General features: G+C 43.7%; 2 protein-coding genes and 2 long non-coding RNA genes across 5 annotated transcripts in view; 1 reads left to right on the top strand and 3 right to left on the bottom strand.

Moving 5' to 3' along the window:
* The window catches only part of st6gal1 (ST6 beta-galactosamide alpha-2,6-sialyltranferase 1), a 123,359-nt gene extending 120,844 nt beyond the window's left edge, over window positions 1-2,515 (bottom strand). Inside the window, exons 1-2 of one of the 2 annotated variants that reach the window (XM_071337451.1) lie at window positions 2,148-2,515; window positions 1,891-1,996 (exon numbers count right to left, since the gene is read on the bottom strand). In XM_071337451.1, coding sequence (XP_071193552.1) covers window positions 1,891-1,902 — 12 coding nt within the window. In that variant the 5' untranslated portion in view covers window positions 1,903-1,996; window positions 2,148-2,515. The remainder of the gene's footprint in view (window positions 1-1,890; window positions 1,997-2,147) is intronic. The other variant, XM_071337450.1, reaches the window with a different exon arrangement.
* Window positions 1,982-12,814, top strand: LOC139536821 (uncharacterized). Its single transcript, XR_011667403.1, has 2 exons — window positions 1,982-2,187; window positions 8,527-12,814. It is a non-coding gene; the product is annotated as an uncharacterized lncRNA (long non-coding RNA).
* Window positions 9,453-10,827, bottom strand: LOC139536820 (uncharacterized). The gene is made up of 2 exons (XR_011667402.1): window positions 10,327-10,827; window positions 9,453-10,058 (listed from the first exon to the last, which is right to left on the bottom strand). It is a non-coding gene; the product is annotated as an uncharacterized lncRNA (long non-coding RNA).
* aldh3a2b (aldehyde dehydrogenase 3 family, member A2b) overlaps window positions 11,775-19,076 on the bottom strand; it is an 18,944-nt gene continuing 11,642 nt past the window's right edge. Inside the window, exons 6-10 of the mRNA XM_071337452.1 lie at window positions 18,428-18,569; window positions 14,599-14,765; window positions 13,297-13,396; window positions 12,960-13,198; window positions 11,775-12,849 (exon numbers count right to left, since the gene is read on the bottom strand). Of these exons, the coding sequence (XP_071193553.1) occupies window positions 12,835-12,849; window positions 12,960-13,198; window positions 13,297-13,396; window positions 14,599-14,765; window positions 18,428-18,569 (663 nt within the window). The 3' untranslated portion in view covers window positions 11,775-12,834. The remainder of the gene's footprint in view (window positions 12,850-12,959; window positions 13,199-13,296; window positions 13,397-14,598; window positions 14,766-18,427; window positions 18,570-19,076) is intronic.

The following is a 19,076-nucleotide window of genomic DNA, read 5'->3' as shown; positions in this document are numbered from 1 at the left end:
CTCCCCCAAATCTTCTTGTAAGATCCCCCTCAAATGTCAGTTGAATTAGCTTAGCTTTCCTCGGGTGTAGCATGCTTTTTCTGTGCTGACTGAACACTTTTGTCAAAGTGGAAAATGAGTTATTGCATGTAGCTTCCTCAGTGACAATCTCACTCATGAGCCCTATGATTTAATGTTGAATATCTTGTGACGTGTATGTGGCATTGTAGGGTATGGTGCTAAACACCTTGGCAAGTTTCTTGTATTTCCAGAGAGTATGTTCCATCCACAATCGCTGACACAAACATGCGATTTCTTGCCAGCTGCCCATCATTAACAAGTGTTAATACCTCAGTACCCATACCCAAACCTGTTATTCTTTCCGCAGTGCATTTCAAATGCTCTTTACTTGATGCGTGCCTAGCGAATCCATCGGTACTATCAATAGCATGCTTCAAGTTAGAATACCCAGCTTGGGAAAAGGCCTTGTCTGCAATAGCATTGGACCCAACACAGAACATTCTACATGGGAAACAAAATGCTGCATCTGCAGTAACTGAGTATTCCAGACACTCTCTTTCTATCACAGGAAGTTGGTGGCACCTTAATTGGGGAGGACAGGCTTGTGGTAATGGCTGGAGCGGGATGAGTGGAATGGTATCAAATACATCAAACACATGGTGTCCATGTGTTTGATGCAATTCCAGTTGCTATTTAATGAGCGTTTTTGGACAGAAAACCTGTGGCTATGGTAGGATTCTAGGCTAACCTGGGCTGGTACCTCTGGTCCATGATCGTCAGGAACAGTTGGAGGTGGAGGGGGCTGTGGAGCCATTATCCTGGCAGCGCTTGTGGAAGAGGGGGAAGGCTCTGCACTCAGAAATAGCTGGAGCTTGGATGCTGGGCTAGGTGGTTTGATGCTTCTGCTGCTCATCGCTCTCTTTTGGCTTTGTTTGAGTACTTTGCGAAGCCAATTTCTGATATCCAACATGGTAGTGGCAGATTAGCTGGTTCGAGCTAGCTAAATAGGCTAAGGTTAATAACACTAACAATTTTTACAGCTAGCTAAGTAGCGAACTAAACTCTGTAATGGTGGGGCGTGAGGCAGAGTTGAGTGAAGCAGCTTCAAGAGTAAACTTGACCTCGCCCTAATAAATGCACATCAGATATTACAGACGGAGGCCTATCATTTATTCACTTAGCCTACCACAGATGAGAAGAGTTTTTCCCACGTTTTATGGAAACCCAAAGGAGTCATACCTAACCGCCCCAGTGGCTCTGCACAGACCCCTTACACATACCGATGCACGCTCTGTCCATGGTGCTGACACAGCTCAGTGAAGATACAGATCTTGCGCCAACCTGTGTCACTCAATCATTTAGAGCTTTTTGCTATTTTTACACTGGGACATAAAACTAAAACTGCCAAGTTTCAACTTGCCCTCTCATGGATTCGGGTATGCCTCATAATGCTCTCATGTACTAACCTGAATACCAGTTTGTTTTTGCTATCATGCCAACTCGTCATCACTCATTGTCATGCCAATGATGTTTTGCTTGATAATGAGCAATGGAGTTGGCAAGAGGACCAACAGATCTGGGACCAAACTCATTCACCACCACCGCACAAAAAAAGTAAGTGTTAAGACACAATTTGCTATCAAATCCAATATACCAAAATAGCCCTGCTTTTCAACATGAAATAACATAATTTCCATCCACACTGGTATACATTTCCAGTAGTTGGTTACCTACCTACTTTTCTTCCATAATATACAATAAGGCACTGTTCCATAACAACATATATATTCTGTTCCATAACAGCATATATATTCAAAGCACGTTAGATGCAGGTTGAATCAAAGACAACTAGTCATTATAGGATGTAGTGGGGGGGAGTCGCGCGCTTACCTTGTACCCCATGTTATCCCGCCGTGGCGCGTGCAGTGTTTCTATTGTTGCCTAGTTACCTGCCTCCTGCAGTTGTCTCATGTCTCTTTGGGCCAGCGAGCAGCCTCTGTATGGAAACACAGACAGACAGACAGACAGACAAACCTCAATGGACGGAGCTAATCAGAACAGAGAGAGATGGACAGAGGGGCATGCAGATTGACATAGCCTAGATTCATTGACAAGCTTAATTGAGTAAAGTCTGCATTGCTGCATACATCTTCGGACCCGACCTGCACAAGTGATGTTCCTGAACAAGTGAGTTTTTCCTCCTCTTCTGTTGCGCGGTTAGGTTATCGAGGCAATAGTCCCTACCGTCAGTCGATGATTACGGTAATAACGCGGTTATAGCCGACATATTTAGGCTATTTATCGACCTATCGCCTTTTCTCTTATTATCCGCTCGAATGTTGGTTGTCGCAGGTGTCTGTGCACGGCACGGCGTTACTTGGCGGGTGATGTGATGATGATCACGAGACGGGGCCGAAGGAGCGAGCTCTCGGTGCTGCGACAAAGCCCAGACCGATACTTTCATCTGCGCCGCCGTGAGATCTCTGCAGCAGCTGCGCAGCTCAGCCAAGGCACGCAATCCATCTCTGCAGGGGAAGAAAGACAGAAGAAATAAGACAGAGAGGGAAGGGGTGAGCTGAACACCAACAGTAGCCTAGTCAGAAAGATTTCTTTCCTCTTTATTATGAGTCTGACTACTGGTCTAGATAAAGTGGATATCACAATTCATCAGCCCCTTTCACACACATGCTCAGGCTGTAATAAACACGCAAAGGTCACTGTTAAGGCAAGGGCTGCCAGGTTTCATCTCAGTGTTGCATGAATGCATTGAGTTATTATATAATTTCCTCTGAAAATAGGAAAATAAAATGGTTGTCTTTGGATGGTGTCACGAATGTCGTCGGGAGAAGGAGAGGAGGACCAAGGTGCAGCGTGGTAAGTGTTCATATTTTTAATAAAACAACTGAAGACTGAACAAAACAACAAAAAGGACAAACAAACAGTCCTGTAAGGTGACGAAAAAACACTAAACAGAAAATAATCACCCACAACTCAAAATGGAAAAACAGGCTACCTAAGTATAGCTCCCAATCAGAGAACACGATAGACAGCTGCCTCTGATTGGGAACCACACCAGGCCAAACACATAGAAACACAACAACATAGAAAAAAGAACATAGACTGCCCACCCTAGTCACACCCTGGCCTAACCAAAATAGAGAATAAAAACCCTCTCTATAGCCAGGGCGTGACAGATGGATGGTGATGGATGGGTAGTCTGAGAATCTGTAGGTCCCACCAATGTCATGAACAAGAGCCGGCTGGCTATTCATTAGGATGTAATTCTCCCATTGAGACAAAAAATATATATGACATTTTTTGTTGTAGCCTATGTAGCATATATAAGTGTTCTACTCATCTCCATCAAAAACATTATGCCGAGAGGCGAAAATGTAATTCCCTAACCAGGAATCGAACCCGGATTACAGCGGGAGAGCGTTAAATCCTAACCACTATACCACCAGGGAGCGGTGTTAATTTTAACAATGAAGATTATTCAAACATTGACGATAAATACACGAAGAAGAATAGAGATATAAGCAGTACCTTTACCAGGCTAATTCGGGGTAAATTTACAGAGGATATATTCAAGAAGCCGTCGTCCAACAAGTTAGTCGAGGTTGTGCCACCAGGAATTAACAAGTGTAGTGAATTCGGGATGCAATTTCTACCAAGAATGAACATACTCACTGTTGCCGACCCAACATCCTCCTCCTCTTTCACTCTGAACACATCTTCCTCTTCCTCTTGTCATTTCCGGTCACAACTTGTAGACTTGTTTACGTGCTGCCGTGCGTTTTGTTGCTAACCTCACTTTTCTACCTGCCAACTTTACTTTATATTTTTACCGTTTATATTTTTAGTTTTTCCCTCGCTTGACTTTTTTCATTCAACTTTTTCACTCCGGACGCTTTATCTGGACGTGGTTCGTCAGGACCTCCACCAGCCGATGCTAAGTAGTAACATTAACATGATGCCTTCTAATTGCAGTCGCTGCACTCATAATATACAGGTGAACGATCGCGTTACGGTGAGGATAGCTGTGCTGCAAGCCCAGCTTCAGACGCAATCGTTAGGCAAGGGTCATTTCAGTGTAGGAAAGAATGAAACAGCGTCTGTACCACCAGTAAGTACATATAGTAGTATAAACCCCCTCGCACAGTCCCCGCAGCCGGACAACTTTCTCATGGCTTCTGGAAGGAAATGCTGTAGGAATGCTCAACCAGTGTTGCTCATTCAGCCGACAGAAATTTTCAACCGGTTCTCCCCATTAAGCAGCGAGTCGGAGTCAGAGGCCAGGCCATCTCTGGTCTCCTCCTCCCGTTACGGGGTCTGAGGTGCCGAAACCTCCCACCATTAGCTCTGACAAATTGAAAACCCTAGTCATTGGCGACTCCATTACCCGCAGTATTAGACTTAAAACAAATCATCCAGCAATCATACACTGTTTACCAGGGGGCAGGGCTACCAATGTTAAGGCTAATCTGAAGATGGTGCTGACTAAAGCGAGTGTAGAGTATAGGGATATTGTTATCCACGTCGGCACCAACGACGTTAGGATGAAACAGTCAGAGGTCACCAAGCGCAACATAGCTTCAGCGTGTAAATAAGCTAGAAAGATATGTCGGCATCGAGTAATTGTCTCTGGCCCCCCCAGTTAGGGGGAGTGATGAGCTCTACAGCAGAGTCTGACGACTCAATCACTGGTTGAAAACTGTTTTCTGCCCCTCCCAAAAGATAGAATTTGTAGATAATTGGCCCTCTTTCTGGGACTCACCCACAAACAGGACCAAGCCTGGCCTGCTGAGGAGGGACGGACTCCATCCTGGCTGGAGGGGTGCTCTCATCTTATCTATGAACATAGACAGGGCTCTAACTCCTCTACCTCCACAATGAGATAGGGTGCAGGCCAGGCAGCAGACTGTTAGCCAGCCTGCCAGCTTAGTGGAGTCTGCCACTAGCATAGTTATTGTGGTCAGCTCAGCTATCCCCAGACCATGTCTGTGCCTCGACCTAGGTTGGGCAAAACTAAACATGGCAGTGTTCGCCTTTGCAATCTCACTGGAATAAAGACCTCCTCCATTCCTGCCATTATTGAAAGAGATTGTGATACCTCACATCTCAAAATAGGGCTACGTAATGTTAGATCCCTCACTTCCAAGGCACTTATAGTCAATGAACTAATCACTGATCATAATCTTGATGTGATTGGCCTGACTGAAACATGGCTTAAGCCTGATGAATTTACTGTGTTAAATGAGGCCTCACCTCCTGGTTACACTAGTGACCATATCCCCAGCGCATCCCGCAAAGGTGGAGGTGTTGCTAACATTTATGATAGCAAATTTCAATTCATAAAAATAAAAAAACATTTTCGTCTTTTGAGCTTCTAGTCTATGCAGCCTACTCAATCACTTTTTATAGCTACTGTTTACAGGCCTCCTGGGCCATATACAGCATTCCTCACTGAGTTCCCTGAATTCCTATTGGACCTTGTAGTCATGGCAGATAATATTCTAATATTTGGTGACTTTAATATTTACATGGAAAAGTCCACAGACCCACTCCAAAATGCTTTCGGAGCCATCATTGACTCAGTGGGTTTTGTCCAACATGTCTCTGGACCTACTCACTGCCATAGTCATACTCTGGACCTAGTTTTGTCCCATGGTATAAATGTTGTGGATCTTAATTTTTTCCTCATAATCCTGGACTATCGGACCACCATTTTATTACGTTTGCAATCGCAACAAATAATCTGCTCAGACCCCAACCAAGGATCATCAAAAGATTTTGCTATAAATTCTCAGACAACCCAAAGATTCTTAGATGCCCTTCCAGACTCCCTCCGCCTACCCAAGGACGCCAGAGTACAAAAATCAGTTAACCACCTAACTGAGGAACTCAATTTAACCTTGCGCAATACCCTAGATGCAGTCGCACTCCTAAAAACAAAAAACATTTGTCATAAGAAACTAGATCCCTGGTATACAGAAAATACCCGAGCTCTGAAGCAAGCTTCCAGAAAATTGGAACATAAATGGCGCCACACCAAACTGGAAGTTTTCCGACTAGTTTGGAAAGACAGTACCGTGCATTATCGAAGAGCCCTCACTGCTGCTCAATCATCCTATTTTTCCAACTTATTTGGGGAAAATAAAAACAATCCAACATTTATTTTTGATACTGTCGCAAAGCTAACTAAAAAGCAGCATTCCCCAAGAGAGGATGGCTTTCACTTCAGCAGTGATAAACTTCTTTGAGGAAAAGATCATGATCATTAGAAAGCAAATTACGGACTCCTCTTTAAATCTGTGTATTCCTCCAAAGCTCAGTTGTCCTGAGTCTGCACAATTCTGCCAGGACCTAGGATCAAGGGAGACACTCAAGTGTTTTAGTACTAAATCTCTTGACACATTGATGAAAATAATCATGGCCTCTAAACCTTCAAGCTGCATACTGGACCCTATTCCAACTAAACTACTGAAAGAGCTGCTTCCTGTGCTTGGCCCTCCTATGTTGAACATAATAAACGGCTCTCTATCCACCGGATGTGTACCAAACTCACTAAAAGTGGCAGTGATAAAGCCTCTCTTGAAAAAGCCAAATCTTGACACAGAAAATATAAAAAACTATCGGCCTATATCGAATCTCCCATTCCTCTCAACAATTTTAGAAAAAGCTGTTGCTCAGCAACTCACTGCTTCCTGAAGACTAACAATGTATACGAAACGCTTCAGTCTGGTTTTAGTCCCCATCACAGCACTGAGACTGCACTTGTGAAGGAGGTAAATTACCTTTTGTCGTCAGACCGAGGCTCTGCATCTGTCCTCGTGCTCCTAGACCTTAGTGCTGCTTTTGATAACATCGATCACCACATTCTTTTGGAGAGATTGGAAACCCAAATTGGTCTACACAGACAAGTTCTGGCCTGGTTTAGATCTTATCTGTCGGAAAGATATCAGTTTGTCTCTGTGGATGGTTTGTCCTCTGACAAATCAACTGTACATTTCGGTGTTCCTCAACGTTCTGTTTTAGGACAACTATTGTTTTCACTATAAATTTTACCTCTTGGTGATGTCATTCGGGAAACATAATGTTAACTTTCACTGCTATGCGGTTGACACACAGCTGTACATTTCGATGAAACATGGTGAAGCCCCAAAATTGCCCTCCCTGGAAGGCTATGTTTCAGACATAAGGAAGTGGATGGCTACAAATGCTCTACTTTTAAACTCGAACAAAACAGAGATACTTGTTCTAGGTCCCAAGAAACAAAGAGATATTCTATTGAATCTGACAATTAATCTTGATGGTTGTACAGTCGTCTCAAATAAAACTGAAGGACCTCGGCGTTACTCTGGACCCTGATCTCTCTTTTGACGAACATATCAAGACTGTTTCAAGGACAGCTTTTTTCCATCTATGTAACATTGCAAAATTCTGAAACTTTCTGTCCAAAAATGATGCAGAAATATTAATCCATGCTTTTGTCACTTCTAGGTTAGACTACTGGAATGCTCTACTTTCTGGCTACCCGGATAAAGCACTAAATAAACTTCAGTTAGTGCTAAACACGGCTGCTAGAATCTTGACTAGAACCCCCAAAAAATGTATCATATTACTCCTCTACACTGGCTTCCTCTTAAGGCAAGGGCTGATTTCAAGGTTTTACTGCTAAACTACAAAGCATTACATGAGCTTGCTCCTACCTATCTTTCCGATTTGGTCCTGCCGTACATACCTACACGTACGCTACAGTCACAAGATGCAGGCCTCCTAACTGTCCCTAGAATTTCTAAGCAAACAGCTGGAGGCAGGGCTTTCTCCTATAGAGCTCCATTTTTATGGAATGGTTTGCCTACCCATGTGAGAGACAAAGACTCGGTCTCAACCTTTAAGTCTTTATTGAAGACTCATCTCTTCAGTAGGTCCTATGATTGAGTGTAGTCTGGCCCAGGAGTGTGAAGGTGAACGGAAACAACGAACCACCCTTGCTGTCTATGCCTGTCCGGTTCCCTTCTCTCCACTGGGATTCTCTGCCTCTAACCCTATTACAGGGGCTGAGTCACTGGCTTACTGGTGCTCTTCCAATCCGTCCTTAGGAGGGGTGCGTCACTTGAGTGGGTTGAGTCACTGACGTGATCTTCCTGTTCGGGTTGGTGCCCCCCCTTGGGTTGTGCCGTGGCGGAGATCTTTATGGGCTATACTCGGCCTTGTCTCAGGATGGTAAGTTGGTGGCTGAAGATATCCCTCTAGTGGTGTGGGGGCTATGCTTTTGCAAAGTGGGTGGGGTTATATCCTGCTTGTTTGGCCCTGTCCGGGGGTATCGTCAGATGGGGCCACAGTGTCTCCCGACCCCTCCTGTCTCAGCCTCCAGTATTTATGCTGCAGTTGTTTGTGTCGGGGGAATAGGGTCAGTCTGTTATATCTGGAGTATTTCTCCTGTCTTATCCGGTGTCCTGTGTGAATTTAAGTATGCTCTCTCTAATTCTCTCTCTCTTTCTTTCTTTCTCTCTCTCGGAGGACCTGAGCCCTAGGACCATGCCTCAGGACTACCTGGCCTGATGACTCCTTGCTGTTCCCAGTCCACCTAGCCGTGCTGCTGCTCCAGTTTCAACTGTTCTGCCTGCGGCTATGGAACCCTGACCTGTTCACCAGACTTGCTACCTGTTCCAGACCTGCTGTTTTCAACTCTCTAGAGACAGCAGGAGCGGTAGAGATACTCTGAATGATCGGCTGTGAAAAGCCAACTGAAATTTACTCCTGAGGTGCTGACCTGTTGCACCGTCGACAACCACTGTGATTATTATTAGACAATGCTGGTCATCTTTGAACATTTTAACATCTTGGCAATGGTTTGTTATAATCTCCACCGGCACAGCCAGAAGAGGACTGGCCACCCCTCATAGCCTGGTTCCTCTCTAGGTTTCTTCCTAGGAGTTTTTCCTAGCCAACATGCTTCTACACCTGTATTGCTTGCTGTTTGGGGTTTTAGGCTGGGTTTCTGTACAGCCCGTTGTGACATCAGCTGATGTAAGAAGGACTTTTTAAATACATTTTATTTTATTTGATCCCAACACGGCTACTGTATTTAGCCTCTAATCGTTTTTATTGCTTTCTTTTCCTTACCGTGGCAATCTGAGTAGAAAAATATCCGGCTTCATCCGACAATCCTCGTTCTTCTCAGCCTGTAGCTCTGTCATCATCATCCAAAACTTTTTATTATGAAAACCTGTCTCTTTTTGTCAAACCTCTCACCCTCTTCAGGATTCAAACTAATATTAGGGTAGCCTAAATGTGTTAATCCTAAACACCACAGAAATCCTGTTTATTTTAAATAAGAGAATGGCTTAACATATACATTTAATATCAAGTTCACATTGAAAACGTAATGTTAGCTAAGTTGTTTTGATTGTAAATCAAGGAAGTAATTGAAGACAGAATTGGAGGAAGACTGAGAATGATAAACATCATTTTAATTGTTTGAAATCAGTGCACATAGCACACAAGCAGGAAAATTAAATAGTTTATACAGCATTCAAAGACTGACATTAATCGGTTGAAATGTAATTACAGAATTCAGCTTAGGGCTTTTATGCTCAGAGTGAATTAAGAGGAAGGGGAGAAAACTTTTGAGTATGATGCTGTATATACAGTTAAATAAACACCACAGAGGGACAAACAATTTAACACAAATAATGACAATTATAAATAATTATAAAATGGAGAGCGACTGATCGCTGGCTCCATCAGAATGCCCAGCCCGTAAGGAGCAGAGGATGGGTCTAACTGAGTGACAGCCGAGCATAGGTGTGGAGATCATGAACAGAGGCCCAGCCGGGCACAGGTGTCGGGCACGGACAGAGGCCAGGCCGGGCACTGGTGTCATGGCCTCGGACAGAGGCCCAGCTGGTGGTAGAGTAGTCCGTACAGGAGTGGAGGACTGATGCGGCGGGTAGATGTGTGGACTGGATGGTGGGGTGGGACCTCCAGGTACTCCTTCAAAGTCATCTGATTGGCAGCGTGTTTTTTTGCGTCACTCTTCATCTATGCCACTAAACACCCAGCATACCAGAGAGAATGTTCAATAACCTACTTGAAGCTCTGCTTCCTCTAAAGGCTAAACTGCATCTCGTGTTGACCCACCCAACAAGTGTGCCTTGTTGCTTGGAGCACTACAGCCCTCCTGCCAAATTTATCCTGAGATATATCCCTGGTGTACTCTCTTTTACTCTTTTTCAGGAACTATGTCTCCTGAAATGGCAAGCATCCTTACTGTCAAAAATCAGAAACACACAATCACAAAAACCTAAAATGTCTTACCTGAGCAGTGGATGAAAACAGAGAGCAGACTGGAGAGGTAAAGAGCAAAATCCATGACTACCACACGCACACACTCCCAGGAGCCAGATAGAGGAATACATTAACGAAGACACACACACTGACGCACACACACACACACACACTCTGACCCTCCACCTGAGAGATGAAAAAAGGGAATGATAGTGACGGAGGGAGAGAGAGAGTGAAGAAGTGAAAGACGGGGGAGAGAGAGGGAGGTAGAGAGACAGAGAAGGTGGAGAAAATAACTACTGGCAGGTTTCTTCAAAGTTGTAGTCAGGTAGTTAGAGCAACACCTACTGGCCATATTGATCATAGCAAACCACACAAATGGAATGTCCTACTGACATCTGTGGATCTATTTAGAAACCCAATCATCTGATGTTCCCAGTGGCGACCCGTCATTCAGGGCAGGTGGGGCAGAGCCCCCCGTTAAGCAAAAAAATTATAATAATAATACGTATCACATATCAGTTAGCAAACTGTTTGAGTTAATAAAGCTGCATACAAACATGGTCTCTTTTCTTGCTTTCTTGAGTAAGGCAGCTGCAAAATGCAGTTGTTTCAGCCTAGCTCAGTGCTTTCTTTGGTGGTGGGGCAGCCAGCAGAAAATACAGAGCATAGTGGTTGATAATGTTCTCAAGTTGCGCCGTGATTGGCTCAGTGTTCTCTCACTCATAGGGACACTACGTCACTGCCAAATCTACAGGGACAGCTAGAAAGTTCAAGCCACTTGGTTGTTGCCATAGATGTACATTAGAAGTGCCCATCCAAGAAGGCTCAAGGTCATTGGCCACAGATTAAATGATGTCAAATCATGTTTTATGTACTGGAGCTTTGATTGGACCGATCATGTCAACATCATACTTTCAAAATCTTAGCTAGACAAGCAGTCATCTTCATGAATCAAGTCGACAATCTCCTGCAAATCCTTTTCAATCCTTGTCATATGAAGAGAAATGATAGATGAATCATTGTCTTAATCGAAATTACGGATTGCCTCTTATCCGCTCATCATTCCCTTATGCCATAGTTTGTACATATCAATTGTCAGTAGAAACCACATTTGTTTAAGCAAGTCAGCCATATCAAATGAGTGTTTTTAAAAGGCAGTAAATGAGGCTGAATGAACTGTTTCGCTGCCAGACAAGGCTCCACTGAAAGCCAGGTGTGGCGGTGGTAGGAATTCACTCCATGGTGCTGAAAAGAAAGCTCTGCTGTTGGGACAGCTTTATGTAGGCCCTAACACTTTGTGGGCACCGTTTGTCACCGTTATAGTGCAATCCATCTATTGTTTAGTGTTGTGTAGTGCCTTTGCTGGCATGCATAAAATAAATTGGGGGGAGTTTGCCACACCAAGATTCACATGCTAAAATCGCCACTGGATATTCCTCTCATTCCCTATCAACAACACAACCGTAATCAATAAGTGAAGGACATAAAAACAGATTTATTACAAATGAATTACAATCATTGAAATTATACGCTGTTACTCCTTCATTGTTGCTCAGACATAGTAGTTGTCATACTTTGTTACATCCTGAGCTTTCGAATACAAGTTCTTCAGGCAAATATTTTAAGAACTCTGTGGTGAAATGGAAGGTGGAATTCTCGAAAGGTACTTGATTGGTTATTTGGTTTTGTTTCAGGCACATAGTGTGAATGTGAAACATAAAAAATACAATGCAACAAAAAGAACAATTGCCAACAGCAGGGTAAATCACTGATAGGGAATGTTAAAGTTCTACTTCAAATAAAATACATCTCCATTGCAATCTCTTTCTAACGGTTGAAATTAAAAACTGAAATGATAACAGAACTAGAGTTGTGCTTCTCTGAGGCTGACTGAAACATACAAGCATGCGTAATAGTAGTACAGTATTAACACACAACACTTCATGATTATTCCTTCATATGAAATGGATTTATGCAATCCTTAGAGAACCTTGCATATAGGTCAGCTATGCTGCTTCAAAGCACAGTGATATAAAGGTTATAACTGGGCATAAGAGTTCTGCATTGTTTCTTTTGATACATTATCCAAAAAGTTAATAAGCAGCAAACATTTCAACGTTTTAAGGCTTAAAATAAAAAGCGGACAGGTTTAACTAACAAATTCACATATTATTACACTGATTAAAGTGCCATAAATCAGATAAAAGATCACATTCATAAAATCTGTTGCTGCTAGCTAATGTTAGTAAGCATTAGCAAGCTAATCCTTCTGAAACGGCTTCATGCAGAATTGCATAATAATTCTAATAGGGGTTATTGGGGCCACTTCCCATTCACTCTCTCATTGTCATGGTGACGGAGGGGTTAAAGGTTGAACCTGACATTACTATGGTTACGGATGATTATTATCTTGAAGCAGACAGAATCTTAACCGCGTCAAAGTTAATTTAGCACTTTTAGACCCAACTCTGTTCCAGGGTCCAGCGGGTCACCAGAGTAACATCAGGCCAGAAGTACGGGTAGACTTGTTTGATCTCACTGAAGATATCTCTGAAGAAACACACAGAAACACACACATCCACCAATCAGTGAAACTCAATCTAAAATTCCCAAATCGCTTCTTATCAGCCCCCCCCAACACTTTCCTCCTTCCCCCTAACCTTTAGCACCACAGCAGCCACCACAGCGATGATAGCGAGCAGCGTCATGCGGCCTAACCACCCTAGGTCTGGATTTTTGAGGATGAAGAAGCGTGCCCAGAACAGTTTCTTGGCAGTATGGGGAGGGTAGCGCATGTCGTTAACACCCTCCATCTTCAGCTGCTTGATAAGACAGCCCCTCAGGTGGCTCAGGTTGTCAAAGCTGAACTTTCCGTGGTAGCTGCCCATACCACTGTTACCTACAGGGGGAAATATGAAGAACACATATCTCTGCTCATTTGACTCCGTGTGAAACAGCAATTTTTTGTTGGTGTGTTATATAGTGAACCTTACTTACCCACTCCACCAAAGGGCAGTGCACTGACAGAGTAGTGCACAAGACAGTCATTAGCCAACACTCCTCCACTGGAGGTCTCTGCTATCACTTTCTTTATCACCTAAAGAGAGAGAGAGAACGAGAGAGAGAGGGAGAGAGAGAGAAGGGGGATGCAGAGAGAGAAGAGAAAGGGAGGGAGGGTTGAGTAGGAGGGGAGAGAGAGAATGAGACATTTGAAATAAAAAAACAGCCAACCATTATTGTTTTTAAAAGAAATAGTTGCTGAGCATGTGCTTGTGTGTTCTCTATATGTGTGCATGTGTAGCAGTGTGATGGTGTTCCCCTAGATTATGCAACAAGTTGCAAACAAGGACCAATTCAAATAGGCCAGGTCAAGAGGGGATGTTAATAATTTGATAATAATAATAATAATTCAGTTTATTTTTTTATTTAATTACAGCTGCATAGCTAATGTTTTTCTTTGGTGTACAAACACATTTTCATATCAATATTCTACATACATGTGATTGTAAAAGTTGTGTATATTTTGGTTTGGCCCATCACGGGTTATCTGTATTTCCGTACCTCCTTATTGTTCTCTTTTGCCTGACCTTCGGCTAGCAAGGTATGTTGTCCTTGGCTCCGCAATTGTTCAATATAAAACCGTCATAATGTTACACAATGTACTGTTATGCTACCATAAGTTTGTTACAATGTGGATAATATAAAGATTTATGTTAACAAGTTTCACAAAGCTCGCTAACTAGGGTATCTATTGTAACTTGTGAGTACTTGGGACAGTGTTTGAGTGAGTGTCCATGTGCTTGCGCAGGTGCCTGAGAGCTAGGACTGCACCAAGGGTTAACATAATGTGTGTTGTCTCTTCGTGTGCAGGTATGTCTTTTATTTTGTCCGAATTATGTTCTGTATCATTTTACTTGTATTGTATTGTATGGTGTGCTGTTGTGCATTGAATGTGTGCACGCAGCACATGTTATTTCCTTTTGCCTGACCTTCGGCTAGTAAGGTGCCTGAGAGCTGTGACTGCGCCAAGGGTTAACATAATGTGTGTTGTCTCTTCGTGTGCAGGGCAAATAAAAATAATAGAACTGCGCTAAGGGTTAACATAATGTGTGTTGTCTCTTCGTGTGCAGGGCAAATAAAAATAATAGAACTGCGCTAAGGGTTAACATAATGTGTGTTGTCTCTTCGTGTGCAGGGCAAATAAAAATAATTCAACTAGCAGACCGTCAGTTGTGGCAGCGTCCTAATTAGAAGTACACAACGCAGAATGAACCACGCTACACATGCGTGAGTAGTTACCTTGTCATCAGGTGAGAAGATATAGAGGGCGAGGGGTTTCTCTCCCTTGTTGATGAAGTCGATGGCCTCGTCCACTCCACTGACCGTCAGGATGGGGAGCAGGGGACCAAAAATCTCCTCCTGCATCACCTTGGAGTTCACCTGCACGTCCTTCAGGACTGTAGGAGCTGAGAAGGAGGGAGGACAGATATGGATTAACTAGATGTGTCAGGGAAACCAGTAGCAGCACTGTATGGTCTGAGTAGGGGAGAATATATTTAGAGGTCAACTAGATGGGAAACCAACTTTAACCCCATAGCAGTATTGTAGGAACTGAGGAGGGGAGCATAGATACACAACTAGATGTGTCAGGGTAACCAACAGCAGGGTATGTGGTGGCCAGAGTATAGATATACATCAACTAGATGGGAAACCAACTTTAACCCCATGACAGTAGTGTAGGAGCTGAAGAGGGGAGCATAGATACACAACTAGATGTGTCAGGGTAACCAACTCTAGGGTATGTGGTGGGCAGAACATAGATACACATCAACTAGATGGGAAACCAACTTTTACCCCATAGCAGTACTGTAGGAGCTGAAGAGGGGAGCATAGATACACAACTAGATGTGTCATGGTAACCAACTGTAGGGTATGTGTATGTGATACCTATGGAGTCCTATGACAGTCATATAATACAAATAATGTATTCAACTTGTATAGCGCTTACAGAAAGAATTTCAAAGGAAAACAAAAGGCAAAAGAAACAATCAACTAATTGTAAAAATGGAGATTGAATAGTGTAGGAAGTAATGTTGGAAGGAGTTGAGGCAGTTTTGATAGGAAAAGTGATACCTACAAGTATGTATCATCAAATCAAATCAAATTTTATTAGTCACATGCGCCGAATACAACAGGTGAATACAACATTTCACCTTACAGTGAAATGGTTACTTACGAGCCCCTAACCAACAATGCAGTTTAAAAAAATAAGGACGAGAATAAGAAATAAAAGTAACAAGTAATTAAAGAGCAGCAATAAAATAACAATAGCGAGACTATATACAGGGGGGTACCAGTACAGAGTCAATGTGCGGGGCACCGGTTAGTTTAGGTAATATGTACATGTAGTTAGAGTTATTAAAGTGACTATGAATAGATGATAACAACAGAGAGCAGCAGCGGTGTAAAAGAGGGTGAAGGGGGAGAACAGTCTATGTCTAGGGTGGCTGGAGTCTTGGATGGCAGGGAGCTTGGCCCCAGTGATGTACTGGGCCATTCGCACTACCCTCTGTAGTGCCTTGCGGTCGGAGGCCGAGCAGTTGCCATACCCGGCAGTGATGCAACAAGTCAGGATGCTCTCGATGGTGCAGTTATAGAACCTTTTGAGGATCTCAGGACCCATGCCATATCTTTTCAGTATCCTGAGGGGGAATAGGTGTTGTCGTGCCCTCTCACGGCTGTCTTGGTGTGCTTGGACCATGTTAGTTTGTTGGTGATGTGGACACCAAGGAACTTGAAGCTCTCAACCTGCTCCACTACAGCCCCGTCAATGAGAATGGGGTCGTGCACGGTCCTCTTTTTCCTGTAGTCCACAATCATATCCTTTGTCTTGATCACGTTGAGGGGGAGGTTGTTGTCGTGGCACCACATGGCCAGGTCTCTGACCTCCCCCCTATAGGCTGTCTCGTCGTTGTCGGTGATCAGGCCTACCACTGTTGTGTCATCGGCAAACTTAATGATGGTGTTGGAATCGTGCCTGGCCATGCAGTCATGAGTGAACAAGGAGTACAGGAGGGGACTGAGCATGCACCCCTGAGGGGCCCCTGTGTTGAGGATCAGTGTGGCAGATGTGTTGTTACCTACCCTTACCACCTGGGCGCAGCCCGTCAGGAGGTCCAGGATCCAGTTGCAGAGGGAGGTGTTTAGTCCCAGGGTCCTTAGCTTATTGATGAGCTTTGAGGGCGCTATGTTGTTGAATGCTGAGCTGTAGTCAATCAATTGCATTATCACATAGGTGTTCCTTTTGTGCAGGTGTAAAAGGCCAGTGTGGAGTGCAATAGACATTGCGGATCATCTGTGGATCTGTTGGGGCGGTATGCAAATTGGAGTGGGTCTAGGGTTTCTAGGATAATGGTGTTGATGTGAGCCATGACTAGCCTTTCAAAGCACTTCATGGCTACAGACGTGAGTGCTACGGGTTGGTAGTCATTTAGGCAGGTTACCTTAGTGTTCTTGGGCACAGGGAATATGGTGGTCTGCTTAAAACATGTTGGTATTACAGACTCGGACAGGGAGAGGTTGAAAATGTCAGTGAAGAGACTTGCCAGTTGGTCAGCGCATGCTCGCAGTACACGTCTGGCCCTGCGGCCTTGTGAATGTTGACCTGTTTAAAGGTATTACTCACATCGGCTGCGGAGAGCTTGATGAGAGTCTTCCGGAACAGCTGGTCCTCTCATGCATGTTTTAGTGTTATTTGCCTCGAAGCGAGCATAGAAGTAGTTTAGCTCATGTGGTAGGCTCATGTCACTGGGCAGCTCTCGGCTGTGCTTCCCTTTGTAGTCTGTAATGGTTTGCATGCCCTGTCACATACGACGACAGTCAGAGCCAGTGTATTACGATTCGATCTTAGTCCTGTATTGACGCTTTGCCTGTTTGATGATTCGTTAGAGGGCATAGCGGGATTTCTTATCAGTTTCCCGCTCCTTGAAAGCGGCAGCTCTAGCCGTTAGATCAGTACTCATGTTGCCTGCAATCCATGGCTTCTGGTTGGAGTATGTACGTACAATCACTGTGGGGACGACGTCATCGATTCACTTATTGATGAAGCCAATGACTGATGTGGTGTACTTCTCAATGCCATTGGAGGAATCCCAGAACATATACCAATCTGTGCTAGCAAAACAGTCCTGTAGTTTAGCATCTGCTTCATCTGACCACTTTTTTATTGATCAAGTCACTGGTGCTTCCTGCTTTAATTTTTGCTTGTAAGCAGGAATCAGGAGGATAGAATTATGGTCAGATTTGCCAAATGGAGGGTGAGAGCTTTGTATGCATCTCTGTGTATGGATTAAAGGTGGTCCAGAGTTTTTTTCTGTCTCTGGTTGCACATTTAACATACTGATAGAAAAAGGATTTAAGTTTCCCTGCATTAAAGTTCCCGGCTACTAGGAGTGCCGCCTCTGGGTGAGCATTTTCTTGTTTACTTAGGGCGGAATACAGCTCATTCAATGCTATCTTAGTGCCAGGCCTCAGTCTGTGGTTGTATGTAAACAGCTACGAAAAATACAGATGAAAACTCTCTAGGTAGATAGTGTGGTCTACAGCTTATCATGAGATACTCTACCTCAGGCGAGCAATAGCTTGAGAGTTTAATCTTCCACGTAGGTCTTCTATTTTATTTTCCAAAGATTGCACGTTGGCTAGCAGAATGGAAGGAAGTGGGGGTTTATTTGATCGCCTACAAATTCTCAGAAGGCAGCCCGCCCTTTGGCCCCTTTTTCTCTTCACGCAAATCATAGGGATCTGGGCCTGTTCCTGGGAGAGCAGTATATCATTCACATCGGGCTCGTCAGACTCGTTAAAGGAAAAAAAGGATTCTGCCAGTCCGTGGTGAGTAATCACAGTCCTGATGTCCAGAAGTTATTTTCGGTCATAAGAGACGGTATATACAACATTATATACAAAATAAGTAAAAAAACAAGTTACAAACAATGCAAAGAAACTAACAAAAAACACTGGTTGGGGGCACGTAAAACGTCAGCCTTCTTCTCCGGCGCCATTTTAGGTAGCTATGCGTATCATAAGTAGTACAGTATCTATGTAGCATTATGCTTGTCATAAGTAGTACCTATGTAGCACGTTGACTCATCACTATCCCCTCCTATAGCGATGGTGCTGTCCTCTGTCATGGCCATGATGCGTTTGAAGTGGCGCTGGTTGATGATGCGTCCGTAGTCGGGGCAGGTCTTGGGGTCCTCTGTGTAGAAGGCCTGAAAGGAAAATACATGTACACAATTGACCAATTGTACATTACATAATAAATGGGTTGCCTGACAAAGTCACGAAAATTATGACTCGAAAATTATGTCAAGAAGCTGTAATGTGGGAAATCGTAGGTGGATTGTTTTAGCTAGTTTCATCTTGTTCTTAACACCTGAAAACAAGACATGGTATCTTGACTTATGTCACGTATATGCCTTTATGTCAAAAATTGGATCGTGTGTGTGTGTGTTTCAACTATTTAACTGTACTAGAATGCTTAAAAGGTCGCTAAAATTGTAAATATCGGCTATAGGTATCAGGTTTTTTGGCAAGGAAAATATTGGATATCGGTATCAGCCAAAACTACCGATCCTCGACTTCAAAGTTGTCCTTTACAAAATAGCCTCCAACACTCTACTCAACAAATTGGATGCAGTCTATCACAGTGCCATCCGTTTTGTCACCAAAGCCCCATATACTACCCACCACTGCGACCTGTACGCTCTCGTTGGCTG

This window comes from Salvelinus alpinus, chromosome 13 (genome assembly GCF_045679555.1).
Source record: "Salvelinus alpinus chromosome 13, SLU_Salpinus.1, whole genome shotgun sequence".
Classification (NCBI taxonomy): domain Eukaryota; kingdom Metazoa; phylum Chordata; class Actinopteri; order Salmoniformes; family Salmonidae; genus Salvelinus; species Salvelinus alpinus.
This window is presented reverse-complemented; position numbering and strand designations above follow the sequence as displayed.